The sequence below is a fragment of the Papio anubis genome, chromosome 8 (genome assembly GCF_008728515.1).
Source record: "Papio anubis isolate 15944 chromosome 8, Panubis1.0, whole genome shotgun sequence".
Lineage (NCBI taxonomy): Eukaryota > Metazoa > Chordata > Mammalia > Primates > Cercopithecidae > Papio > Papio anubis.
In genome coordinates this window covers 43625453-43647930 of record NC_044983.1, presented here as the reverse complement: position 1 = coordinate 43647930, position 22478 = coordinate 43625453, and the positions used below count along the sequence as shown (strand labels likewise).

The 22478-nt window shown below is 48.2% G+C and overlaps 1 protein-coding gene across 2 annotated transcripts; it reads right to left on the bottom strand.

Moving 5' to 3' along the window:
* Positions 1-12642: 12642 nt before the first annotated feature.
* ZNF256 (zinc finger protein 256) lies at positions 12643-19118 on the bottom strand. Of its 2 annotated transcripts, XM_003916237.4 has the most exons (3): positions 18819-19118; positions 15802-15928; positions 12643-14529 (listed from the first exon to the last, which is right to left on the bottom strand). In XM_003916237.4, the coding sequence occupies exons 1-3, from the start codon at positions 18849-18851 to the stop codon at positions 12806-12808; spliced, it is 1884 nt and encodes a 627-aa protein (XP_003916286.1). In that variant the 5' UTR covers positions 18852-19118; the 3' UTR covers positions 12643-12805. The 2 variants fall into 2 exon arrangements, with proteins under 2 accessions (XP_003916286.1, XP_009193753.1); XM_009195489.4 differs by lacking the exon at positions 18819-19118 and having other exon boundaries at positions 15802-16468.
* Between the last annotated feature and the right edge of the window lie 3360 nt (positions 19119-22478).

The window sequence follows — 22478 nt, the reverse complement described above, 5'->3', positions numbered from 1 at the left end:
TGATTGACACCAGAGCTCATGGGGTGTCAGTCCAACTTAAAGACTCAGGAAAAGTTACCGCCATGCTGTGGCGTGGCGTGGCAACCCGACATGGCCCTGTCTGGGAGACTGAGGGTCGCGAATACACTCCAGGTGCCTGCTTCACAGCAGAGATACCCCAATCTAAATGAATGACAGCCACCATCTTCTTCAGGCTGCTGCCCTCCAAACGAATAGCCTCCACCTTCCTGGATTTGCCCTACATTGGTTTGCGTAGATTTTCCAGTCAGCAGATCAGGCAGGCACATATGATGAAATGGCAAACCTTCTCAGCTTACTGAAGCAGCAGCAGTGCATGGAATCCTCACGCTTTGAATCTCTCTCACTTCTGCCGCAGCTCTTTCTTGAGCTCCCTGCTGTTAGAGGCTCCTGTGATAACAGTAGCCCCGCCCAGGTAACCCAGGCCGATCTCCTTACCACCTGTGCTGCATAACGTGAGATAAGCAAGGGAAAGTATTTCCTCCTGCTGAAGGGTTGCCCAGGGCAGAGTGGGGCATCTTTGAGGGAAATTTTGGAAATTCTGCTTACCACAGCTATGAACACAGCTGCATGCCTCCTTGTAGGTGGCCTGTAGTATGTCATGAATTTCCCAAATTGGCAGTTTTCTTTCCTATAATTTTGGGATAACAACCCCTTTTCAGGATTCAGCACATCATGAGAATGATTGCAAATTCAGGTCAAACATTTGTTTGCAAATATGTGATTGCTGCAGCACATATCCTCAGCAGGTAGAACATGCTGTGTTGACCCTAATTCCCTCAGACAATGCTCTCTAGCGCCTGCCCTGCCCACTGAAAGGGACCGCGCTCTGAAGGTCCCTCCAGGAGCGGCAACTGAGCAATGGGCTCATTCTCACTTGTTTCATCTGCCCTGCGACAATGCCCAGGGTACCAGTCAGGACTCAGGGAGTAATTGAGGGGTTTAGTGAAGTGGTGAAGTTAAGGGAGATGACAGGTTTGACCTGATGAAGCGACAGCAAAAGGCTGTTACCTCCGTGTCCGAGGGGCAAGGAGGGGTGCTTACCAGCTCACTGGGACCTCAGGTAGACGAACACAGCCATCCCTAACCCACTGCCTGGTAGGGGAAAGCCAGGGGATAAACACCTTGGGCGCTCTCTCCTCCCCTCTCCACTGTCCCACCGGGGCCTCCCATTGGCTGAACCCAACCAGTACCCAGAAGGAAAGGGAGCCTGGCAGATGCAGGCAACAGAGACCAGCCTTCTATCACATGGAGCAGGATGAGGAAGGTGGAAATACAGTGACCTGGGTATTAAGGAGAAAGGGGGAATTGGTCATGACCAACAACCCATGATCCCCACAGCTTTCTATAGCAGTCACGCTCTCCAGGGCCAAGTGCAGCACTGCTCCATGTCATCTTCCTCCAGAACGGGGTCAACAGAGCATCTCCATCCAAAGCACATCCCATCTTATGACCAAGAATAAAGAGGCCATCCCCATACCAGCTGCAAAAGCATCTGCCTGGAAAAGGCTTACATTCACTCTGTGCTCACTTCATTGGCTTGGGGTATATCACATAGCTACTCTGGAGTTTTCAAATGTGATGATGCATAACTTCCCACTGTGAGAGTTATCATAATGAGGAAAACCAGAAAAATCTGACAAACAGGCATGCAACATTAACTAAAAGGGAAGAGTGGGCATCATCTTAAAAGCCAGCACCTGTGCATCTCACCACTCCTGCTTCCAGTCTCTCCTGACTCTTCTTCCATCTTGTCTACATTATTAGACTGGGCTCACCTAAGAAAAGACATAAAAATGCATACAAGCCCGGGCATGGTGGCTCACACCTATAATCTCAGCACTTTGGGAGGCCAAGGCAGGTGGATCACCTGAGGTTGGGAATTCAAGACCAGCCTGACCAACATGGAGAAACACCTTCTCTACTAAAAATACAAAATTACCCGGGCATGGTGGAGTATGCCTGCAATCCCAGCTACTCAGGAGGCTGAGGCAGAAGAATCGCTTGAACCCGGGAGGCAGAAGTTGAGGTGAGCCAAGATCGCACCATTGCAATCCAGCCTGGGCAACAAGAGCGAAACTCTGTAAAAAAAAAAAAAAAAAAACTCATACAAATCCGAAAGGGAGAAATAAAACTGTCCTCATTTGTAGATGTCATGATGGCCGACAGAGAAAATCCAATGGAACTTATTTTTTTAATCCTGGAACTAATAAAGTGAGTAAAGCAAAGTTGCAGCTGGAAACTGAAATTTAACATACAACACCATTTACAGTCACTCAAAAAAATTAAATGCTTAGGGGGAAAAAAATCTAACAAAACATGTATAAAACTTGTATGTGGAAAGCTGCAAAACACTGATTAAAGAAATCAAAGATTTAAATAAATAGACACATCGTGATCATAGATAAGAGACTCAACATCATAAAGATACCAATTCTTCCCACAGTGACATATATATTCAACCCAAATCCCGTCAAAGTCTCAGCCAGATTTTTTGTAGATATAGACAAGGTTATTCAAAAATTCATATAGAAAGGAAAGGAACTAGAATAGCTAAAATTAATTAATCAATTAATTCTGAAAAAGAAGAATAATGTGGAAGGAATCCCTCCATGAAATTTTAGGACTTACTATCTCCACTAACCAAGTCCACGTGGTAATCGTAGAGTGACAGGCATGAAGATCAGTGGAACAGAAAAAGGATCTAAAATAGATTCACAGAAGTGCAGCCAGCCGGGCGAGGTGGCTCACGCCTGTAATCCCAGCACTTTGGGAGGCCAAGGCATGTGGATCGCAAGGTCAAGAGATCGAGAACATCCTGGCCAACATGGTGAAACCCTGTCTCTACTAAAAATACAAAAATTAGCTGGATGTGGTGGCGTGAACCTATAATCCCTGCTACTCAGGAGGCTGAGGCACAAGAATCACTTGAACCTGGTAAGTGGAGGTTGCAGAGAGCTGAGATCATGCCACTGCACTCCAGCCTAGTGACAGAGCAAGACTCCTCTCAAACAACTCCGTCTCAAACAAACAAGCAAAAAAATGTACAGCCAGGGGCTGGAGGAGCTCCGGCCTGGCTCTGTAGCATGCATCTGTGGTTCCAGCTACTCAGGAGGCTAAGGTAGGAGAATCACTTGAGCCCATGAGGTCGAGGCTGTACTGAGCCATGTTCATGCCACTGCACTCCATCCTTGGTGACAAAGTGAGATTGTCTCAAAAAAAAAAAAAAAAGAAAGAAAAGGAAAAGAACACAATGAGAATCACCACACACATATTACAATAGCTAAAATTAGAAATAGTGACAATACCAAACACTGGTGAGGATATATAAAAACTGGATCTCTCATACATTGCTAGTGGAAATGTAAAAGGGTAAAGTCACTCAGAAAAACAGCTGGCAGTTTCTTCACAAATGAAAGATACATCTGGCTGGGCACGGCAGCTCACGCCTATAATCCCAGCACTTTGGAAGGCTGAGGCAGGCAGATCACCTGAGGTCGGGAGTTTGAGACCAGCCTGGCCAACATGGTAAAACCTCGTCTCTATTAAAAATACAAAATTAGCCAGGCATGGTGGCATGTGCCTGTAATCCCAGCTACTCAGGAGGCTGAGGCAGGAGAATTGCTTAAACCCGGGCGGCAGAGGTTGCAGTGAGCAGAGATCGTGCCATTGCACTCCAACCTGGGCGACAAGAGTGAAACTCTGTCCAAAAAAAAAAAAGGAAGAAAGATACACCTATCATACCACGAATCCTGAGCATTCCTACCAGAGAAATGGAGATGTATACCCACGCAAAAGATTCTACACAATTGTTCATGGCAGCCTTATTTGTGATAGCCAAAAACTGGAAGCAACTCAAATGTCCTACAGCAGGTGAATGTTTAGACAAACTGTGATGCACTTGTACCATGGCCCCTACTCAGCAGAAAAAAGAACTAACGCTTGATACATGCAACGATTTGGGTGTATCTCAAGGGCATTCGGCTGAGGGGAATATGCCAATATCGAAAGTCACATGCTGTATGATTCCATTATATAAAGTCCTTGAAATGACAAAATTACAGAAATGGAAAAAAGACGAGCGTCCAGGCGAGTGATGATGCAGGGCCGGGGTGGGAGGAGAACCGTGAAGGGGTGGTACAGGGGGATTGTCGTGGGGCTGGATGAGCTCTGGCCTGGCTCTGGTGCTGCTTATCCTAACCTGCCCACATGATAAATAGAACTGCACACACCTTGAACCAGTGTCAGGTCCTGGCTTTGATTCTGCACTATGTTTACAAAGGATGTACCCACTGGGGGAAACTGGGGGAAACACTGAATCTACCCATACATTTTCACAGCTTCCTGTGAACCTATAATTATTTCAAATAGAAAGTTTTTAAAAATCTGAGCAGCATCTAGAAAATGTGAAGAATGCATATACTCTAGGACTCAGCAAAAATATCCCAGTAACAAACAGTTTGAAAATGTATTCTTTAAAAGACACACACTCACAAAAATACAAAACAACTAACACTAAATATAACAAAAGATAAATAAGATTTTTATGAGGAAAATTATAAAACTTTATTAAAATGTCTTTCTAAAGAATTTAAACAGAGAAATAAGCAATCATGTTTGTGGATTAAAATACTAAATATAATACAGTATTAGTTCTTCCCCAGTGGATCTATAGATTCAATGCGATTTCATTTGAAACCCAACAAGGTTTTTTGTGAAACTTGATAAACTGATTGAAAAATGCGTAGGAGGAGTAAAAAGCAGAGAATAGCCAAGACATTCCTAAAATAAGACTAAGGTGTAAGGAATTGACTCACAGATATCAAAAATCATTGTGAAACTACAGAAAGTAGGACAATGTGGTGCTTATTTAGAAACAGACAAGCTGACAAAGAGAACAGAATGGAGGCTAGATCTAGACCAACGCACGAATGGAAGTTTTCTGTATGCCCAAGCTGGTATTGCAAATTAGCAAAGAAAAGATGATTATTCAATAAATGGTGGTAGGACATTGATTGCACATATGGGTATTAGATTATTGGCACACGCCATGTACAAAAATCAATTCTAGTATATTGAAGACAAAGGAGAAAGGCAAAAAACACAAAATTTAAAAGGCAAAATATGAACACATCAAGACAGTGAGGAATTTCTTAAAATACCACAGCAAAAATATAAAGGGAAAGATTGATGATTTCTACTGAACTAAAATGTTTAAATTCTATTCTAAAAAGACCTTATAAAGGGAATGAAAAAACAATTATCTGGGAGAAAATATTTGCCACACTTGTAACTGACAAAGGATTATTGTCTATAACATATATATAAAGAACTGTATTAGTAAACAACTCTGAGATGAAAAGGGGAAGGGCTTGAAAACACTTCACAGAGAGAAATAAAAAATGGTTGTAAGTACATGAAAACACACAAGCTCATTAACAGCCACAGCAAGAAACCATTTCATACCCAGCAGACTGGCAAAGATTTTAACGTTGACAATACCAATGCTTGGGAAGGATCTGGAACTCTGTGCACACACCCAATAGAAAGTAATTGTTACAACCCATTTGGAAATCAACTGAGCAGTCTAGAAAATGTGAAAAAGGCATGTGCTCTATGACCCCACAATTCAACCCCTGGGGAAATAAGGGCCTTGGAGACCTGCTGTGTCTGTGCAGGAAGAGATGGAAGACAGTGGGCAAAGTGGCTCTTTCTGTAGTAGCAGAAAGCCAGGCGCCAATCCAATGTCCATAACAAAAGGATGGTATACTCCTTCAACTGAAATCCAGAAGGCAAGGAAAGTAGATAAATCACAGTTACACAAAAAACATGGATAAATCTCAGAGACACACAGAACTGAATGAAACTAGAAATCACAGAATAATATATAAAGTATGATTCTGTTTATTTTAAACTCAAAAAAAAGAAAAACCAAACTAGCTATTGTTTAAAACAACAAACGTGTGGAAAAACTGTGAAGAAAATCAAGGGAAAGATAAACACAAAATTTAGGATATAGTACTTGGAGGGGACAGAAGAAAGGGACGGCTCCGGAAGGACCCAGAGACCTCAAACGGGATGGTGGCCATTTACTTAAACTGGAAACTGAGTTTACGGGCATTATACACATAGTTAAGTGCATGTTATGCATATTTTCAAAATTACAAAAATAAAGGAAACCGAGAGGCTCCGTGGGAACCACTTGATTCTCACTGAAACTGATGGAGGGGGAAAAGGGTGCCACCTCCCTGCCATGCCCAAGGCCCGCGCTCAAGTAGCTGCTTCCGACCCCCGGGCACTCTCACCCCGTGGACCAGACACACACTATCATTTCCTAAGTGCTGGAGCATGGGAGTAAAGGAGCACGGCCAGGCCGCTCATCACTAGGAGAGGCGGGCAGGGAAGGAGCAATAGGGAGAAGCGGGACGACCCCTGGCCGCCACCCTCCACGGTGTTCCGCATTCTGCCCTTGGCCTCGGCCCAGCGGGCTTTCCTCTGCAAGCCAGCCAGGTCCTACTGTGTGATGGGGGTAAGGGGAAGGGGAGGCTATTTTGAATCTCCACTCCACGGCCTCTCCCTCTCCTCCCAAATGCTCCTCCTTCAGACCACATCCTGACGCAGCTGCAGACGCCCTCATATTCAGCATCCACCGTAAGCTTTTTCAATTGCTCCCAGTGAAAGTTTTCAGGGATGTCAAGGAGGAGGAGGAAAGGGGGTGCTATCGGGAAGGGCTGGCAATGACAAGGCCAGGGATGGTGAAGAGACCCTGCAATTAGTTCCTGACCTCCATCTCACCTCAAGCCCAAGTCCTGCCATTTCAACTCAGGGGACTTGTTTCTGGCCACTGCTGGGGCCGCCTCCTCCACTTTGGGCGCTCAGCTGTCCCGTGACCTGCCAGTCCCCTCACCAAACTGGGATCACTGCGCGGAGGTCACCTGGAATCACTCGTACCTGTGGGTCCTAGACACCCTGTGACTCATTAATGTCCCTGGTGCCAGGAAGCTACAGCAGGAAAATTCCTCTGTTATCTCAGAGAAGCCCACCTGAAGACGCAGTCCTCGCTAGATCTACGCTTATCACCTCTGTGTGAGCACAAGAATTATGGTGTCTTATCAAGCAACATTTTCCGGCCTAATTAAGGGAAACGGTCCATTTGCCCTCTTGGAAAAATAACCACTGGGCGCCTTTCTGGTGTTGTGGAAAATCACAGCATAGGCGCGATCTCGGCTCACTGCAAGCTCCAAGCACAGGCTATAAAACATTCTTCACGTCTTGTTCAAATCTTCAGAACTCCCCGGTTGAAGCACTCAGCTTGACAGAGTCCAGCGAACTCCTCCGCCTTGAGCTCTCTGTGCCTTTGGGGCCTGGGCCGCTGCTGCTCCCTTGCAAATATAGCTGGGTCTCCAAGGAGCCTAATCAGACTCCAGATGCCCACAGGCGCTTCCTCTTTCTTCTCTACCTCTCCCTGAAAAGAAAAAAACAATCATGCTAGCAAAAGGGGAATGGAACAAGGCAAATCCAGTTTACTCGAATGCATCAGAGAGGTTTAGTGCTTTTCTCCTAAAAAATATTCACCCATAGGCAGGGCAGGGTGGCTCATGCCTGTAATCCCAGCACTTTGGGAGGCCAAGACGAGTGAATCACAAGGTCAAGTGATCAAGACCATCTTGGTCAACATGGTGAAACCCCGTCTCTACTAAAAATACAAAAATTAGCTGGGTGTGGTGGCATGCACCTGTAGTACCAGCTACTCGGAAGACTGAGGCAGGAGAATCGCTTGAACCCAGAAGGTGGAGGTTGCAGTGAGCCGAGATCACGGCATTGCACTCCAGCCTGGCGACAGAGCAAGACTCCATCTCAAATATATGTATGTGTATATATATGTATATACACATACTTTGGGAGGCTAAGGTGGGTGGATCACCTGAGGTCAGGAGTTGAAGACCAGCCTGACCAACATAGTGAAATCCCAGCTCTACTAAAAATACAAAAAAATTAGCGGATCGTGGTCGTGAACACCTGTAATCCCAGCTACTCAGGAGGCTGAGGCAGGAGAATCGCTTAAACCCGGGAGGTGGAGGCTGCAGTAAGCTGAGATTGTGCCACTGCACTCCAGCCTGGGTGACAGAGTAAGACTCCATCTCCAAAAAAGGAAGGAAGGAAGGAAGGAAGGAAGGAAGGAAGGAAGGAAGGAAGGAAGGAAGGAAGGAAGGAAGGGAAGGAAGGAGTGGCTATGTGGCATTTGCGGAAAATGCATCAATGAAGATTATCGCTTCTATAAGAAAGCAAATCTTAGTAACCAGAAATATAAGAGGATCCTTCCAAGAAGGAGCCAGGGAAGTAATGAGATTGAGGTGGAGACAGATAGAAGGGCAGGGAAAAGGTGTGCACCACGCAAGCCACTGAGAGCACTGGAGTTTAATTCCATGGGCAATACAAATAAGCACACTTCGCAACTCCTTCCTTTAAGGAATTTACTTTACAATTGCAATTCTAATACCCAGAAGAAGTGAAAACAGGCACTGAGAGAAAGACTTGTGCACACATGTTTACAGCAGCATTATTCACAACAGCCAAAAGGTGGAAATGGCCCGAATGTTAGTCAACGGATGACTGGATAAACACAATGTGTGGATACATCACTCATGTGGGGGTGCAGGACAGAGCTGGCGATGGGGTCGTGGCCACTAAGGATGGGACCTCACAGCTGGGTCTTGGGCCAGGAGAACCACTGCAGGCATTCTGGGAGAAATACCAGCACACAAAGACCTCATTGCGAATTACTATTATATCTAAGTACAATAAATAGCTTAAGCAGGTGAAGATTAAATTAATACAAGATAGGGCTGGAAAGGTATTTGCAGGAGACAGTGGGAAATAAGCAAGTTTGTAAAATGGTAATAAAAGGTTTTGACATATTTTGGCTTCAGATAAAAGACATAAATGCCTCTCAGGGGGAAAAAAAAAACATATCCTGGTCAATAATTATGTAATATGATTAACTCTATCCCTCTGGCCTTGCAGCTCACCCAACAGAACAACCCAGGCCCTTCCTCTCCTCAGCTCCTGCAGAGGAACATGGAGTGGTGAACGCCCACCCAGCACCTTCCCACAGACTCAGACCGGAGTGTGTTTCAGACCCTGTCTAGGTTTTCCACAGAGAAGTCATGTGTCCTCTTCCACTATTTCCTCCTAATGGTTGTTAGGGCAAAAAGCGATTATTTCAGATTGCCATACTCATGAAAGCTACTAAACTATAAAAGGGGGCCAGGCACAGTGGCTCACACCCATAATCCTAGCACTTTGGGAGGCCAAGGCCAGTGGATCGTCTGAGGTCAGGAGTTTGAGACCAGCCTGGCAATGTGGCGAAACCACGTCTCTATTAAAAATACAAAAAAAATATTAGCCAGGCATGGTGGCACGCAGCCATAGTCCCAGCTACTCCAGAGGCTGAGGCAGGATAATCGCTTGAACACAGGAGGCAGAGGTTGCAGTGAGCCAAGATCATGTCACTGCACTCCAGCCTGGGTGACAGACCAAGACTCCATCTCAAAAAATAATAAATAAATAAATAAATAAACCATACAAGGGGGGATTCTGAACTTACCAGAAACATTTCTTATTTTCCAAAGAATGAGCATCATTCAAATGTATTAAACAAAGAAATGACGAGCCAAGTGGAGGACATAATCAGAACAGAAGTGCATTTCAAAGCCAACAGAAGTCATATTTCTAGCATGGATGCGGTGGGGCCATGTCAGTGTTCATGAACTCTGGGGACCACATACACCTGGGGCCACACTCTGTCTTTCTCCCTGCAGATGTCAGCACCTTGCCAAGAGACAGGCACTAGGAGAGAAGGTTGTGCTCTGGACCTGAAACACGGATGAAGGAAGAAAGTAACAAAATGCAGAACAGGCCCAAGCCCCTGGCATGGCTCATGCCACAGGCCTCCCAGCCCAGCACCTGTGCCCCCCACTTCCCACTTTGATTCTAGAATGGACCCTCGACTGTCAGCAGGGTCCGGGCGGAAAGCAGTCAGCCAGCAGCGCAGCTCTTTGCATGCCTAATTCACCCTTAACAATCATGTGCTGTTCCCTAACCAAGGAAATAAGGTTCTGCACCTGCCGGAAACATACAGCTTCCCAAACCCTGCCTATTTTCCTTCATGACTATCTTCAGAAACACATGAATATGCTTCCTCTGCACTTTATTAAGGTTCATATTGAAAGAAATAGCAATGACCTGCCAGAGATGCTAAATGGGTGAGCAGAGGAAAGTCTACCATGCACACGTGTGTGAGTGATAAGTTCTCCACCAGAGAATAGGTTTTGAGGAGAACAGGGGAAAGATACACCCCCCAGCTCCATCCAGATGTAACTGTGCTCACATGGAACAGGCCTCCTTTCGCTGAGCACAGCGGCCTTTCTTCCTTTATGAGAACAGGTATTCCCTTCTGCTGATCACTAGGAAATGGGGGGAGAAAAGATACTTGATAAAAGGGCAGGGATCTCTCTCCCTCCCAACCAATTCCAGATGGAGGCTGAACAGGAGGCAGCATCCTTTCTCTCTGGCCCTGGTCATCTCACAGCCCTACCCCACGCCACCCAACTCAAACCTTGTCCTGTGGATGCCCAGACCAGGTTGTTCTCCATCAGCCCTGGATTCCAGCTAATTTCAGAGAACAAAAGGGACACCTGCACACAGAGGAGGAGGAGTCCCTGGCTACTCGTGGGAGCACAGACCTCTGGGCGAACCTTCCCTTCTGAGGGCCACCTCGGCACAGAGGCCTCAGCCTAAGTCTCCGCCAACCAGCGGGAAGCGGGCAGGGGGCAGGGGATACAAAAGCATAGGTGCCATGCAGGGAAGAGCCAGACTGTGTCTACTGCCAGGGGTGGATGGCACCAGCTCCAGACACAAAGAATAAAATGCACACAGAGCTCGTCTGACACAGTGCGTGTGCTCCTCAACTTGGCCCTGGTCAGGCACCAGGGACACTGAAAATGAGCGCAGCACAGCCCTCCTGCTCAGTGTGGCAGCCGGGCCAGCACCGCAGGGGGTGCCTGAGCCCAAAGCCTATCAGTAGGGTGACCATGGCAAACAGCAACCCACTGTGTCTTTCAAAATAGCTACAGCAGTCCCAATGTTTCCAGTGGAAAGAAATGACAAGTGCCGGGCGCGGTGGCTCACACCTGTAATCCCAGCACTTTGGGAGGCCGAGGCAGGCAGATCATGAGGTCAGGAGATTGACACTATCCTGGCTAAAACGGTGAAACCCTGTCTCTACTAAAAATACAAAAAATTAGCTGGACGTGGTGGCGGGTGCCTGTAGTCCCTGCTACTCAGGAGGCCGAGGCAGGAGAATGGCATGAACCCGGGAGGTGGAGCTTGCAATAAGCCAAGATGGTGCCACTGCACTCCAGCCTGGGCGACAGAGCAAGACTCCATCTCAAAAAAAAAAAAAAGAAATGACAAGCATTTGGGCTGGGCACAGTGGCTCACTCCTGTAATCCCAGCACTTTGGGAGGCTGAGATGGGCATATCATCTGAGGTCAGGAGTTCGAGACTAGCCTAGCCAACATGGTGAAACCCCGCCTCTACTAAAAACACAAAAATTGGTGGGGCATGGTGGTGTGTCCCTGTGGTCCCAGCTCTTCAGAAGGCTGAGGCAGGAGAATCGCTTGAACCCAGGAGGCGGAGGTTGTAGTGAGCCAAAATCACACCACTGCACTCCAGCCTGGGCAACAGAGCAAGACTCTGTCTCAAAAAAAAAAGAAAGAAAAAAGAAAAAAATTTAAAAACAACAAAAGCTGTCATGAACATGAACCAAGGTTAAATCCAACAGCTACTCTTTAGTAAAAACAGCATGATAGGCCGGGCGCGGTGGCTCAAGCCTGTAATCCCAGCACTTTAGGAGGCCGAGGCGGGTGGATCACGAGGTCAGGAGATCGAGACTATCCTGGCTAACATGGTGAAACCCCGTCTCTACTAAAAATACAAAAAACTAGCCGGGCGTGGTGGCGGGCGCCTGTAGTCTCAGCTACTTGGGAGGCTGAGGCGGGAGAATGGCGTGAACCCGGGAGGCGGAGCTTGCAGTGAGCCAAGATCACGCCACTGCACTCCAGCCTGGGAGCACAGCGAGACTCCGTCTCAAAAAAAAAAAAAAAGCCTGGGAGACAGGGGAAGACTGTCCCCCACCCCCACAAAACAAAAGTTGATCTCTTAGAAGTAAAAAGTAGAACAGAAGATACTAAAGGCTGGGAAGGGTAGTGGGTAGGCAGGAATAGACAAAGATTGGTTAAAGTCTACAAAATTACAACTAGACAAGAGGAGTAAGTTCTAGTGTTCTATACCACTACAGGAGAACTAAAGTTAATAATATATAATTTCAGGTTGTTAGGAGAATGGCAATTGAGACTGAATGTTCCCAATATAAAGGAAAGACAAATGTTTGAGATGATGGATATGCTAATTACTCTGATCACTCTAAATTATAGGTATCAAAAAACATCACTAGGTACTCCAGGAACATGGACAATTATAATTTGTCCATTTAAAAACAAAGACTTTTTTTTAAAAAGAAACCATTTGGTTTTATGTGTGGACATAAGAGAGACAGAGTAGTACGTACACATATAAATTTATTTGTATAAAACAAAATTCAGATAACATATACTAGATATAAAGCATGGTTATTGAAAATACATATTTATTTGTTTATTTACATCTATGAATTTTGCAGGGACACTTCTCAGTCCATAACAGCCCTATGTGTGTTACCTAACCTTTATCCCTTGTGAACATGCTGATGTTTTAGGAGGTTGGAGTTGAAGGTAAAAGATTTTCCACAGTCACTACACTCATAAGGCCTTTCCCCACTGTGAACTCGCTGGTGATTACTGAGGTTAGAGCTCTGGCTAAAGGATTTTCCACATTCACTGCATTCATAAGGCCTTTCTCCAGTGTGAACTCTTTGGTGTTTAACGAGGCTAGAGCGGTTACTAAAGGATTTCCAACACTCACTGCACTTATAAGGCCTTTCTCCGGTGTGACTTCTCCTATGTCTAATGAGACTGGAGCTCTGGCTAAAAAATTTCCCACATTCACTGCACTCATAAGGCCTTTCTCCAGTGTGAACTCTCTGGTGTTGAAGGAGTGTAGAGCTATGGGTAAATGATTTCCCACATTCCCCACATTCATAAGGCCTTGCACCAGTATGAACTTTCCAGTGTGCGATGAGGTAGGATTTACAGGTAAAGGATTTTCCACATTCACTACACTCATATGGCCTTTCTCCTGTGTGAACTCTCTCATGTACAATGAGGTCAAATTTCCTGCTAAATAATTTTCCACATTCATGACATTCATGAGATCTTACTCCAGTATGAACTTTCTGGTGTTGGAAGAAACGAGATCTATAAGTAAACAACTTCCCACATTCACTACACTCATAAGGCCCTTCTCCAATGTGAAGTCTCCGGTGTTTAATGAGGTGACAGCTCTGGCTAAAGGATTTCCCACATTCACTGCACATATAAGGCTTTGTACCAGTGTGAACTCTCTGGTGTGTAATAAGGCTAGAACTATGGATAAAGGATTTCCCACATTCACTGCACTCATAAGGCCTCATTCCAGTATGAATTCTCTGGTGTGTAATGAGGCTGGAGCTATGGCTAAAGGATTTCCCACATTCACTGCACTTGTAAGGCCTTTCTCCAGTATGAACTCTCTGATGTATAAGAAGGTCATACTTCCTGTTAAATAATTTTCCACATTCATCACATTGATGAGGTCTTACTCCAGTGTGAACTCTTCGGTGCGTAATAAGGCTCGAGCTTTGCCTATAGGATTTCCCACATTCCCCACATGTATAAGGCTTTTCTGAAGTGTGAACTCTCAAATGATCACTGAGGCTACAGCTTGTGCTAAAAGATTTCCCACATTCACTGCACATGTAAGATCTTTCCCTAATGAGATCTCCCTGGTGCTGAACACGTACATGTTTGTAGCTGAAAGCTTTCACACATTCTCCCCAGTTGTAATGATTTTTTACACTGTGAAAGGCCACTGCACTCTTGGTTCTGTTTGACTTCTTTCTGGTGTGAGTAGCCTGTTGCTGAAGAAATCTTGATCTCACCAGGAAATCCTTCCCAACCTCCTTGCAAGTAAAGGGCTTCCCAGATACTTCAAATGTGCAGCTGTTGAAAAACATGTCTCTGCCCCCATTGCTTCTGAAGTGCTTCTGTCCAACATGCTGCTTCTGGTGCTGATGAAGGTATGCAGTAAATTGTAACTGTTTCCTACAGGCCCCATCTGTATACAGTTTCTCACCATGGTGTGTTCCCTGGTGCTCAAGCAAGTGCAAAATCTCTCTCAAGACTGGGCCACATATCTCACAGGGGTTGGTCTTCTGGGGAGAAGGAAGGGCCTTAGGAAGCCTAACCTGTGACACCCGCTGTGAAGAAGTGCTCTGCTGATAAGGTGCCTCCTCATCCCCTGCTCCACAACCACCTGAAAGAAAGAAAATGATGGTGAAGAGCATGTTGACTTTAGTGGCATGGGGGTAGCCCACAGACAAAGGTGCATCCAACAAACCCAGGAACTGAGTCCATGGGGTTGTTTCCAGGACCAAGGTGTTGGGTTCAAGTTGAAGATGGGGCTGCCTAGCAGAACTGGGCCTCTAAAGATCACGGAACTGGGGAGGGCTCCTGAGTTAAAAAACACAGCCATGGGATGAGAAACATGGAGAAGCAGCAGGATACACAACTTATTCCTCTAGAGCAATTTTCAGTGAGATCTGTTCTCCTGCTAACACGTGCATTGTGTACAGGTATGTGTCCTGGTCCAAGAAAATGTGACAGCAAAATAGCAGCTGACATACGTGGACATTGGACACCTCATAACATACTATGTAGAGGCCAACACTGAAGAGCACTGCAGATAAGGCAGTGAGAAAAATGGGTGAGACATGGAGTCCAGAGATGTGGGGATTAACCCCAGGCTGCAAGTAAGAGACACAGAAACCAGGTATAGAGCTGACAAGCAGGCTAAGTGTCCAGAATGGGAAAGAAAAGGCAGTAATGAGGTTTGGCCCCAAATGTCATTAGCACCAAAATATTAGTCAAACAGGGTATGTTTCTGGTATGATTTGGACATAACCCTGACAGAATGTCCTCCTTTAGGCAGTCCCTAGGGCCAGGATCCCTCTGAGTCCACCTTGCTGTGGGAATCACAGCCATCCTCAGAACCATAGGGCCTGTCCACCTGACCCCTACGATCAAGAACATGGAACTTGGAATATGCAAGTACCCAAGACCAGCCCAGAATGACTCTGCATATGATAGCCCACAGGAAAAGAAAACAATACAAGGAGAAATTCAGAGGAGGATTTTGCAAGAGCCACTCATAGTCCACATAACTGCTGGCAGAGGCAGGCATGAGGAAGTGTACCCTAGAGGAAGGAAGTAGAACCTGGGTCTCCAAGGCCTCCAGGAGCCTCAGATCTGGACAATGCCACCTGGTCAGGGAGACGCAAACAAGGTGAGATTCATGAGGCTGACTATAAGAAGCCTGACTCTGAATCTTTCCACATGAAAGGGAAGCAGGTGTTGCCTGCTCACGGAGAAAAGTAGGCAACATGCAACCTCAGCCCTACCAACTGCAGCACCTACCCAGGAACAGGAAGCTGTGTCAAGGGTCCTCTTGTGAAAACATATCTGTCCCTGGGGAAAGGGTAAGAGCAAAGACTAGCTCGGGGCACAGAGGTGGGTGTGAGGACCTTACCCAGGGAGGTTGTAAGTGTCAAGTTCTCCAGCATCACATCATGGTACAGGCATTTCTGAGCCTCATCAAGAAGACCCCATTCCTTCCAGGAGAAGTACACAGCCACGTCCTCAAACGTCACAACGCCCTGCCAGGATGGGGACAGATGAAACCACAAACGGTTCCTCCTCTCAGGATCCATAATCCTTCCCCTCACACATTTACCCCATCCTCTTTCCAAGCTCCCCAACTCAGAGGAGAAAGCAGTCAACTGGTGCTGTCGTCTCCTAATGGGGCTCTTGGTCACCGGTTGCAGCCATCAGTACAAGAGGCAGGTGAACAAATCATGTATCTAAGCTGTGGGCGTGGCGTAAGGGCAACCACTCCTTCCTGACAAGCATTCCTCTGGTATCACCAAGGTCACGTAAGTCTCAGCGGGGGCACTGGGGCCATCAGGTACACTCCCTCTCCAAGTGCATATCATTCATTATACTGCATATACCTCAGGTCTCCACATCGCACTGCCATATGACCGTGACCACCACTACGTTCCATACCACAGGCAAATCCTGGCCTCCCCACATGCTACCTGGGTGAAAGAGTAGATAACCTGGGCCGAGCACAGTGGCTCATGCCTGTAATCCCAGCACTTTGGGAGGCTGATGTGGGCAGATCACGATGGAGTCAGGAGATCGAGACCATCCTGGCTAACGTGGTAAAACCCTATCTCTACTAAAAATACAAAAAATTAGCCAGGCGTGGTGGCACGGGGCTGTAGTACCAGTTACTCGGGAGGTGAGGCAGGAGAATCACTAGAACCCAGGAGGTGGAGAGGTGGAGGTTGCAGTGAGCCGAGATCATGCCACTGCACTCCAGCATGGGTGACGGAGAAGACTGAGTCACCCCACAAAAAAAAGAGAGTGGATAACCAACAGCCAAATACAGACACGTGACACTGGACAAATGAGATCAACAGTTTATTTATTTATTTATTTTTGAGACGGAGTCTCACTCTGTCGCCCAGGCTGGAGTGCAGTGGTGAGATCTCAGCTCACTGCAATCTCTGCCTCCCTGGTTCACGCCATGGCCCTATTCAACTTCTGTGCTGCACTTACCATCCCCTTGGCAGTCACTATACACCTAAAGCTCATTTAAATCCCAGCCTCTCTGGTCGCTCATCTCACACACAATGACTCTCACAAATGACCACATGACATTAATTTAATATTCAAGCCTGAATGAAACACCCAGGCCCCATCAAGTTATCACAAAATCCTGGATACCTACAAAGTGGTGAATAAGCACAAGTTCTGTCCTGAGTGGCCTATGCATTTGCATCTGTCTCATGTCCATTCTTCTCCTGGGAGCCCTGGCCCCTGCCAAACTACACTGTCTTTTTCATACCCTGCCTTCATGACCACTTACTCCATCATCCTCCTCCCCATCTTGGCCCACTAACAGCTTTACAACCAAAATCTAGAGCTTGCCCTGCCTGTGACCCACAGCTCACTCACCTCGGTGCACACAACAGCCACATCTTGAATATCTGCACCCTGAACTACTGGGTTTTTTTTGGTTTTGTTTTGTTTTTGAGACGGAGTCCCGCTCTGTCGCCCAGGCTGGAGTGCAATGGCGCGATTTCGGCTCACTGGAAGCTCCGCCTCCCGGGTTCACGCCATTCTCCTGCCTCAGCCTCCCTAGTAGGTGGGACTACAGGCGCCCGCCACCACGCCTGGTTAATTTTTCTATTTTTAGTAGAGATGGTGTTTCACCGTGTTAGCCAGGATGGTCTCGATCTTCTGATCCACTTGCCTCAGGCTCCCAAAGTGCTGGGATTACAAGCGTGAGCCATCGCGCCTGGTCACTACTCCCTAGATTTCAAGACCTGCGTGTTCATCTGCCCACTTAACGCCTGCATTAAGTAGGCTCTGAAAGATGTGACTCTTAGCATGACCCAAATAAACCTGATATCCCTAATGAATATTGCTCCTATTGCCAATTTGTTCATCTTAGTTGATTAAACTTCTTTCCCTACAGCTACTAATACCAAAAACCCGGGGGTCTTCTCTGAATCCTCGGTTTCACTCCCTCACCACCTACATTACGTAATTTAGTTGTCCCTTTTGAAACCGCGCATCCAGAATCTAACCACATCTCCTAAACCACGATCCTGGGCCAGTAACCCTCACTTGGACTAGTCTACCCTGATTTTTCTTCCTCCTCCCTCAACCCCACAGTTTGTGCCCCACTGTGCACACAGATGAAGCCTGTGAAGACCTTGGTAAATTACTTTTTGATTCAAACTTGCTATTACCTCCTGAAAACACACTCAACTTCTCAGGCAGCCACTGCCGTCCAGACGCCTATCCTCCTGTTCTTTGCTTCCCACCAGAAAGCAAGGAGACTTGTGGCTTCATAAATGCTTCCAGCTCCGTACTGCACCTAAGCATTTGCACATCTTGTACCTTTCTGGAAAAACCTTCCACACCTGTTCATATTGGCTGCCAGAAATTGGAACAACTCTATATACAGACTAACATGGACATAGAACCCTGGGCTTGGGGTTCACCCAATGTCTTCAGAACTAAGGGCTGGGGGAATGGCACTCCGCAACCCAGAGAACCTGTGGATGGTAGTTAAGGCTAGTGAGAGACTGGAAAACCCTCCCCTTCCTGGCGTAGGTTTCATAACCCCCTCTACAGCCAAGGGAAACGTGGAAAGAGCCAGGCCTCAGAGAAGGGCATCCATGGCGGTATTAAATGGGCTCAGGCCTCCCTGACGCCCCATGCCTGGCCTCGGAGCCGGGTGCCCTCGCACTGGCTGTGTCACCTCTGTGCCCCAGGGCTCGGTGGCGCCTCTCATCAGGGACCCCTTGCAGTCGCGCCCTCCCTTTCCTAGCACACCAGGTGTTGGAAACGGGCGCCCCTCCGGCGAGCCCCCATGTCCTGTCCTGGGCTGCAAGGCCGCGACCAGGCGCCCTCGGGGTGCTACGACTCGCGTGGGGAGGGCGGGGAAGGTCCGGAGGATGCGGCACATACCTGGGCCGGGGCCGTCAGCTCAGCCGCCGCCATCGGACTCTGTGGGCGGAGCGGGACAAGAGAGGAAGTCCTTATTCCGGGCCGGGCCGGGGTACCCCGGGCGCCGCCGAACCTCAGCTTCGCCTCTGTGCAGCGAGGAAGACTCCTTTTGCGCCTTCTCAGTCACGGATGATGCTGACTCATCGCTCCGCTGCTTTCTACCAAGGAAAGAGTCCGGACAAATGCCAAAGCGACCGCCACGAAGAGGACGACGGAAGTCCCGCCGCGACCGTGCGTGCGCTTACGGAAGCGCCACCTTTCGGAGGCCTCATTGGCTGAAGGTCGCCGTCGCCCAACGCAGGCCATTCTGGGTAATGTTGTAGGCACTGCGGGAGAGTGAGGGTCGCCTCCACCTCCTTCCGGAAGTAAAGGCCAAACCTCTGTAGGGGGCGCTGGGAAATGATCACTCCAGATGGGGCGGAGGCGGGGCTTCGCTCTTTCTTAAAGGAGACGTATCCAGGTTTCTACCGATTGCTGGCTGAGAGTGTTTATTTGTTTGAAGACGTGTCATTTCATGTGTTCCCAGAGGCACATATCCAAATGCACATATTATTACATACAGTCAATCAGTCACAAAATATATCCACTGGAAGAGAAAGCAAATAAAAATGACTATGTTGCGGCCGGGCGCGGTGGCTCAGGCCTGTAATCCCAGCACTTTGGGAGGCCGAGGCGGGCGGATCACGAGGTCAGGAGATCTAGACCATCCTGGCTAACACAGCGAAACGCCGTCTCTAAAATACAAAAAAAAAAAAAAAAAATTAGCTGGGTGTGGTGGCGGGCGCCTGTAGTCCCAGCTACTCCGGAGGCTGAGGCAGGAGAATGGTGTGAACCTGGGAGGGGGAGCTTGCAGTAAGCTGAGATCCCGCCACCGCACTCCAGCCTGGGGGACAGAGCGAGACTCTGTCTCAAAAAAGAAAAAAAAAAAAAGAAGATAATGTTGTAATTCAAACGCATGCACTCAAGCCCTGGAGTCAGTTTTCTCAGTCTCTATATGTTTGATTAGGGACAAGAAAAAAAAAAACACTCCACACAGGTTCATGACAAAGAGGGTGAAGGTGGGATACGGAAGCACCCTGTAGCAGCAGGACATAAGTAGATCCCTGTCTCCGGGCCCCACAGAAAATAACTCTCATGCGTATATAGTTAAACATTGTGTCCAATTTACTAAGCAACACTTGTATGCATCGAATCTCACTTTCTCTATGTCTTTTTATTCACTTCCTTTTAATAATTTGACATCAAGCTCAGAAAGAGAACAACAAGGGCCGGGCGCGGTGGCTCAAGCCTGTAATCCCAGCACTTTGGGAGGCCGAGACGGGTGGATCACGAGGTCAGGAGATCGAGATCATCCTGGCTAACATGGCGAAACCCCGTCTCTACTAAAAAATACAAAAAACTAGCCGGGCGAGGTGGCGGGCGCCTGTAGCCCCAGTTACTCGGGAGGCTGAGGCAGGAGAATGGCGTGAACCCGGGAGGCGGAGCTTGCAGTGAGCTGAGATCTGGCCACTGAACTCCAGCCTGGGCGACAGAGCGAGACTCCATCTCAAAAAAAAAAAAAAAAAAGAAAGAGAACAACAAAAGGAATGCTATTTTGAAAAGGCACATGGCTAGCCAGAGCATTCACAGGTGGAACAAAGGGTGCTCTGGATCTCAAATGTAGGGAGCATCTTAAGTTCAACATCTCTTTTCATCGCTGAAATGATTATCTTTGCCCCCTTTAGTTTCGCTCTTGTTGCCCAGACTGGAGTGCAATGGTGCGATCTTGGCTCACCGCAACCTGTCTCCCGCGTTCAAGCGATTCTCCTGCCTCAGCTTTCCAAGAAGCTGGGATTACAGGCGCCCGCCCGCCACCATGCCCGGCTAATTTTTTTTTTTTTGTGTGTGTGTATTTGTATTTTTAGTAGAGACGGAGTTTCACCATATTGGCCAGGCTGGTCTCGAACTCCTGACCTCAGGTGATCTACCCACCTCGGCCTCCCAAAGTGCTGGGATTACAGGCGTGAGTCACTGCGCCCGGCACTTTGCCCCCATTATTATAGGGCTGTTATGCTTAAAAAATTGATATGATCTCAGGAAAAGAATTGTAAAATACAAATTACAGAAAGCTACTAATAATGGGTGTCGATTCGCCAGCCAGAAACCTCTGTGGTCGCGCCTCTGCTTGAGTTTTGCTCACACCCGCTGGGCTCGTTCCACCCACTCGGCCCAGTAGGCTGCACCTGGATCCCACAGCTACCAAGGGTGAGCCAGGCGCGGAGCCGCAAGGGGTGTGTGAACGAGCAAGTGAAGGGTTCGGCCACTGCACACAGCCAGGCACGCTAGGTGCTGCGGTGGGGCGGGCAGCTCCAGGCGCTGGCACAGGCGCCGGCTCCTTGCAAGGCTGCTGCTGGACCAGACATACTGCAGGCGGCTTCTGCTGCAGGCACCAGCATCTAGACGAGAGAAAAGTGGTGGCGCTGGAAAGCTCGGAGACACCATGAACAGCAGAGCCCCAAAGAGGGTGTTGCAGCGTGTCACAGCCCTGGCTCCGGAGTCTCGAGTCTGGGCTCCCGGAAGAGCCACAGCTCTTCTCTCCTTCCCGTCGCCTGCGGCCTGGCAAGCGGGGAGGTGGGTTTTGGGAGGGGTGTGTTTTCTGCTTGTTTGTGATATATCTCTTTCAGTCCCGCCGCCCTGCTCTGGCCGGCTGCTGCTTCCCGTCGTCCGGGGCAGCCACCCAGTGCTGGCTGAGGGCAGGAGGGCTACAGTGTTACAGCTCTGGCTCGGGGAATCCCAAAGTCTGGGCCCCCAGAAGAGTCGCCATTTTTCACTCATGCAGCCCAGGAACATGGCTACTCAGCCAGGAATGTGTTACAGCCCCTTTCTCTCCTGCTGTTCGTTGGGTCCTAAGTTCTTGTCCCCCAAGTTCTTATCTCACGTCCAGAAAGAATGAGGTTATGCAGACAACTGGATGGTGAGCAAGGCAGAGAAGGGCTTTACTGGACGACCCAACAGCCCTCAGTGGAGAGGAAACCTGAAGTGAGTAGTTCCCACCTGCATACAAAAAGTCTCCACTGTCTGAGTCTGGCTGAGTCTAGGGTTTTTTATGGGCTCAGAATGGAGACAGTGTGTGCTGATTGGTCCATGGGTGGGAGGAAGTGCATGCTGATTGGCCCACAGTCAGCCATGGGCAGGCCTGGGAAAAGCACCATCCCATTGGCCGAAAGGCATCAAGGAGCTTCCCTCTCTGGATCGCAGATTCCACCTGGAACTGGCAGCGTGGCTTCCAGGCTTCAGACCATCCGTGGCTTGAAGGTGGGGTTTCACAGAAAACCCACCCCTTCCCACCTAGGAACCTGTCTGCTTCTCATGGCCATCAACATGCTGTCCATGACGCCCAGGCTGTCCATGCTGAAGGTCGCCTGCAGGCCCGCCCCGAGCCACCCTCAGTGCCCCCGGCCTCCTTCCCCTGTCCTTGGTGCACAAAGTGTCAGCCTCAGAAGCAGTTTCTGGAGCAGGTCGAAGTGGTGGGGGGCTGGCATGTCATCACTGCCCCAAGTGCACACACATTTGGCCGGGTCGTGATAGCTCCCAGGCTTGGCTATCTTGACACGTCCACAGCTTTGCTCTGCCATGGAGCAG

Coding starts and splice junctions, on each gene's coding strand:
- ZNF256 (XM_009195489.4), bottom strand. CDS start 15,982: ATGGATCCTGAGAGGAGGAACCGTTTGTGGTTTCATCTGTCCCCATCC. Junction 14,530..15,801: donor GACACTTACAACCTCCCTGG/GTAAGGTCCTCA, acceptor TCTTTCTTTCAG/GTGGTTGTGGAGCAGGGGAT.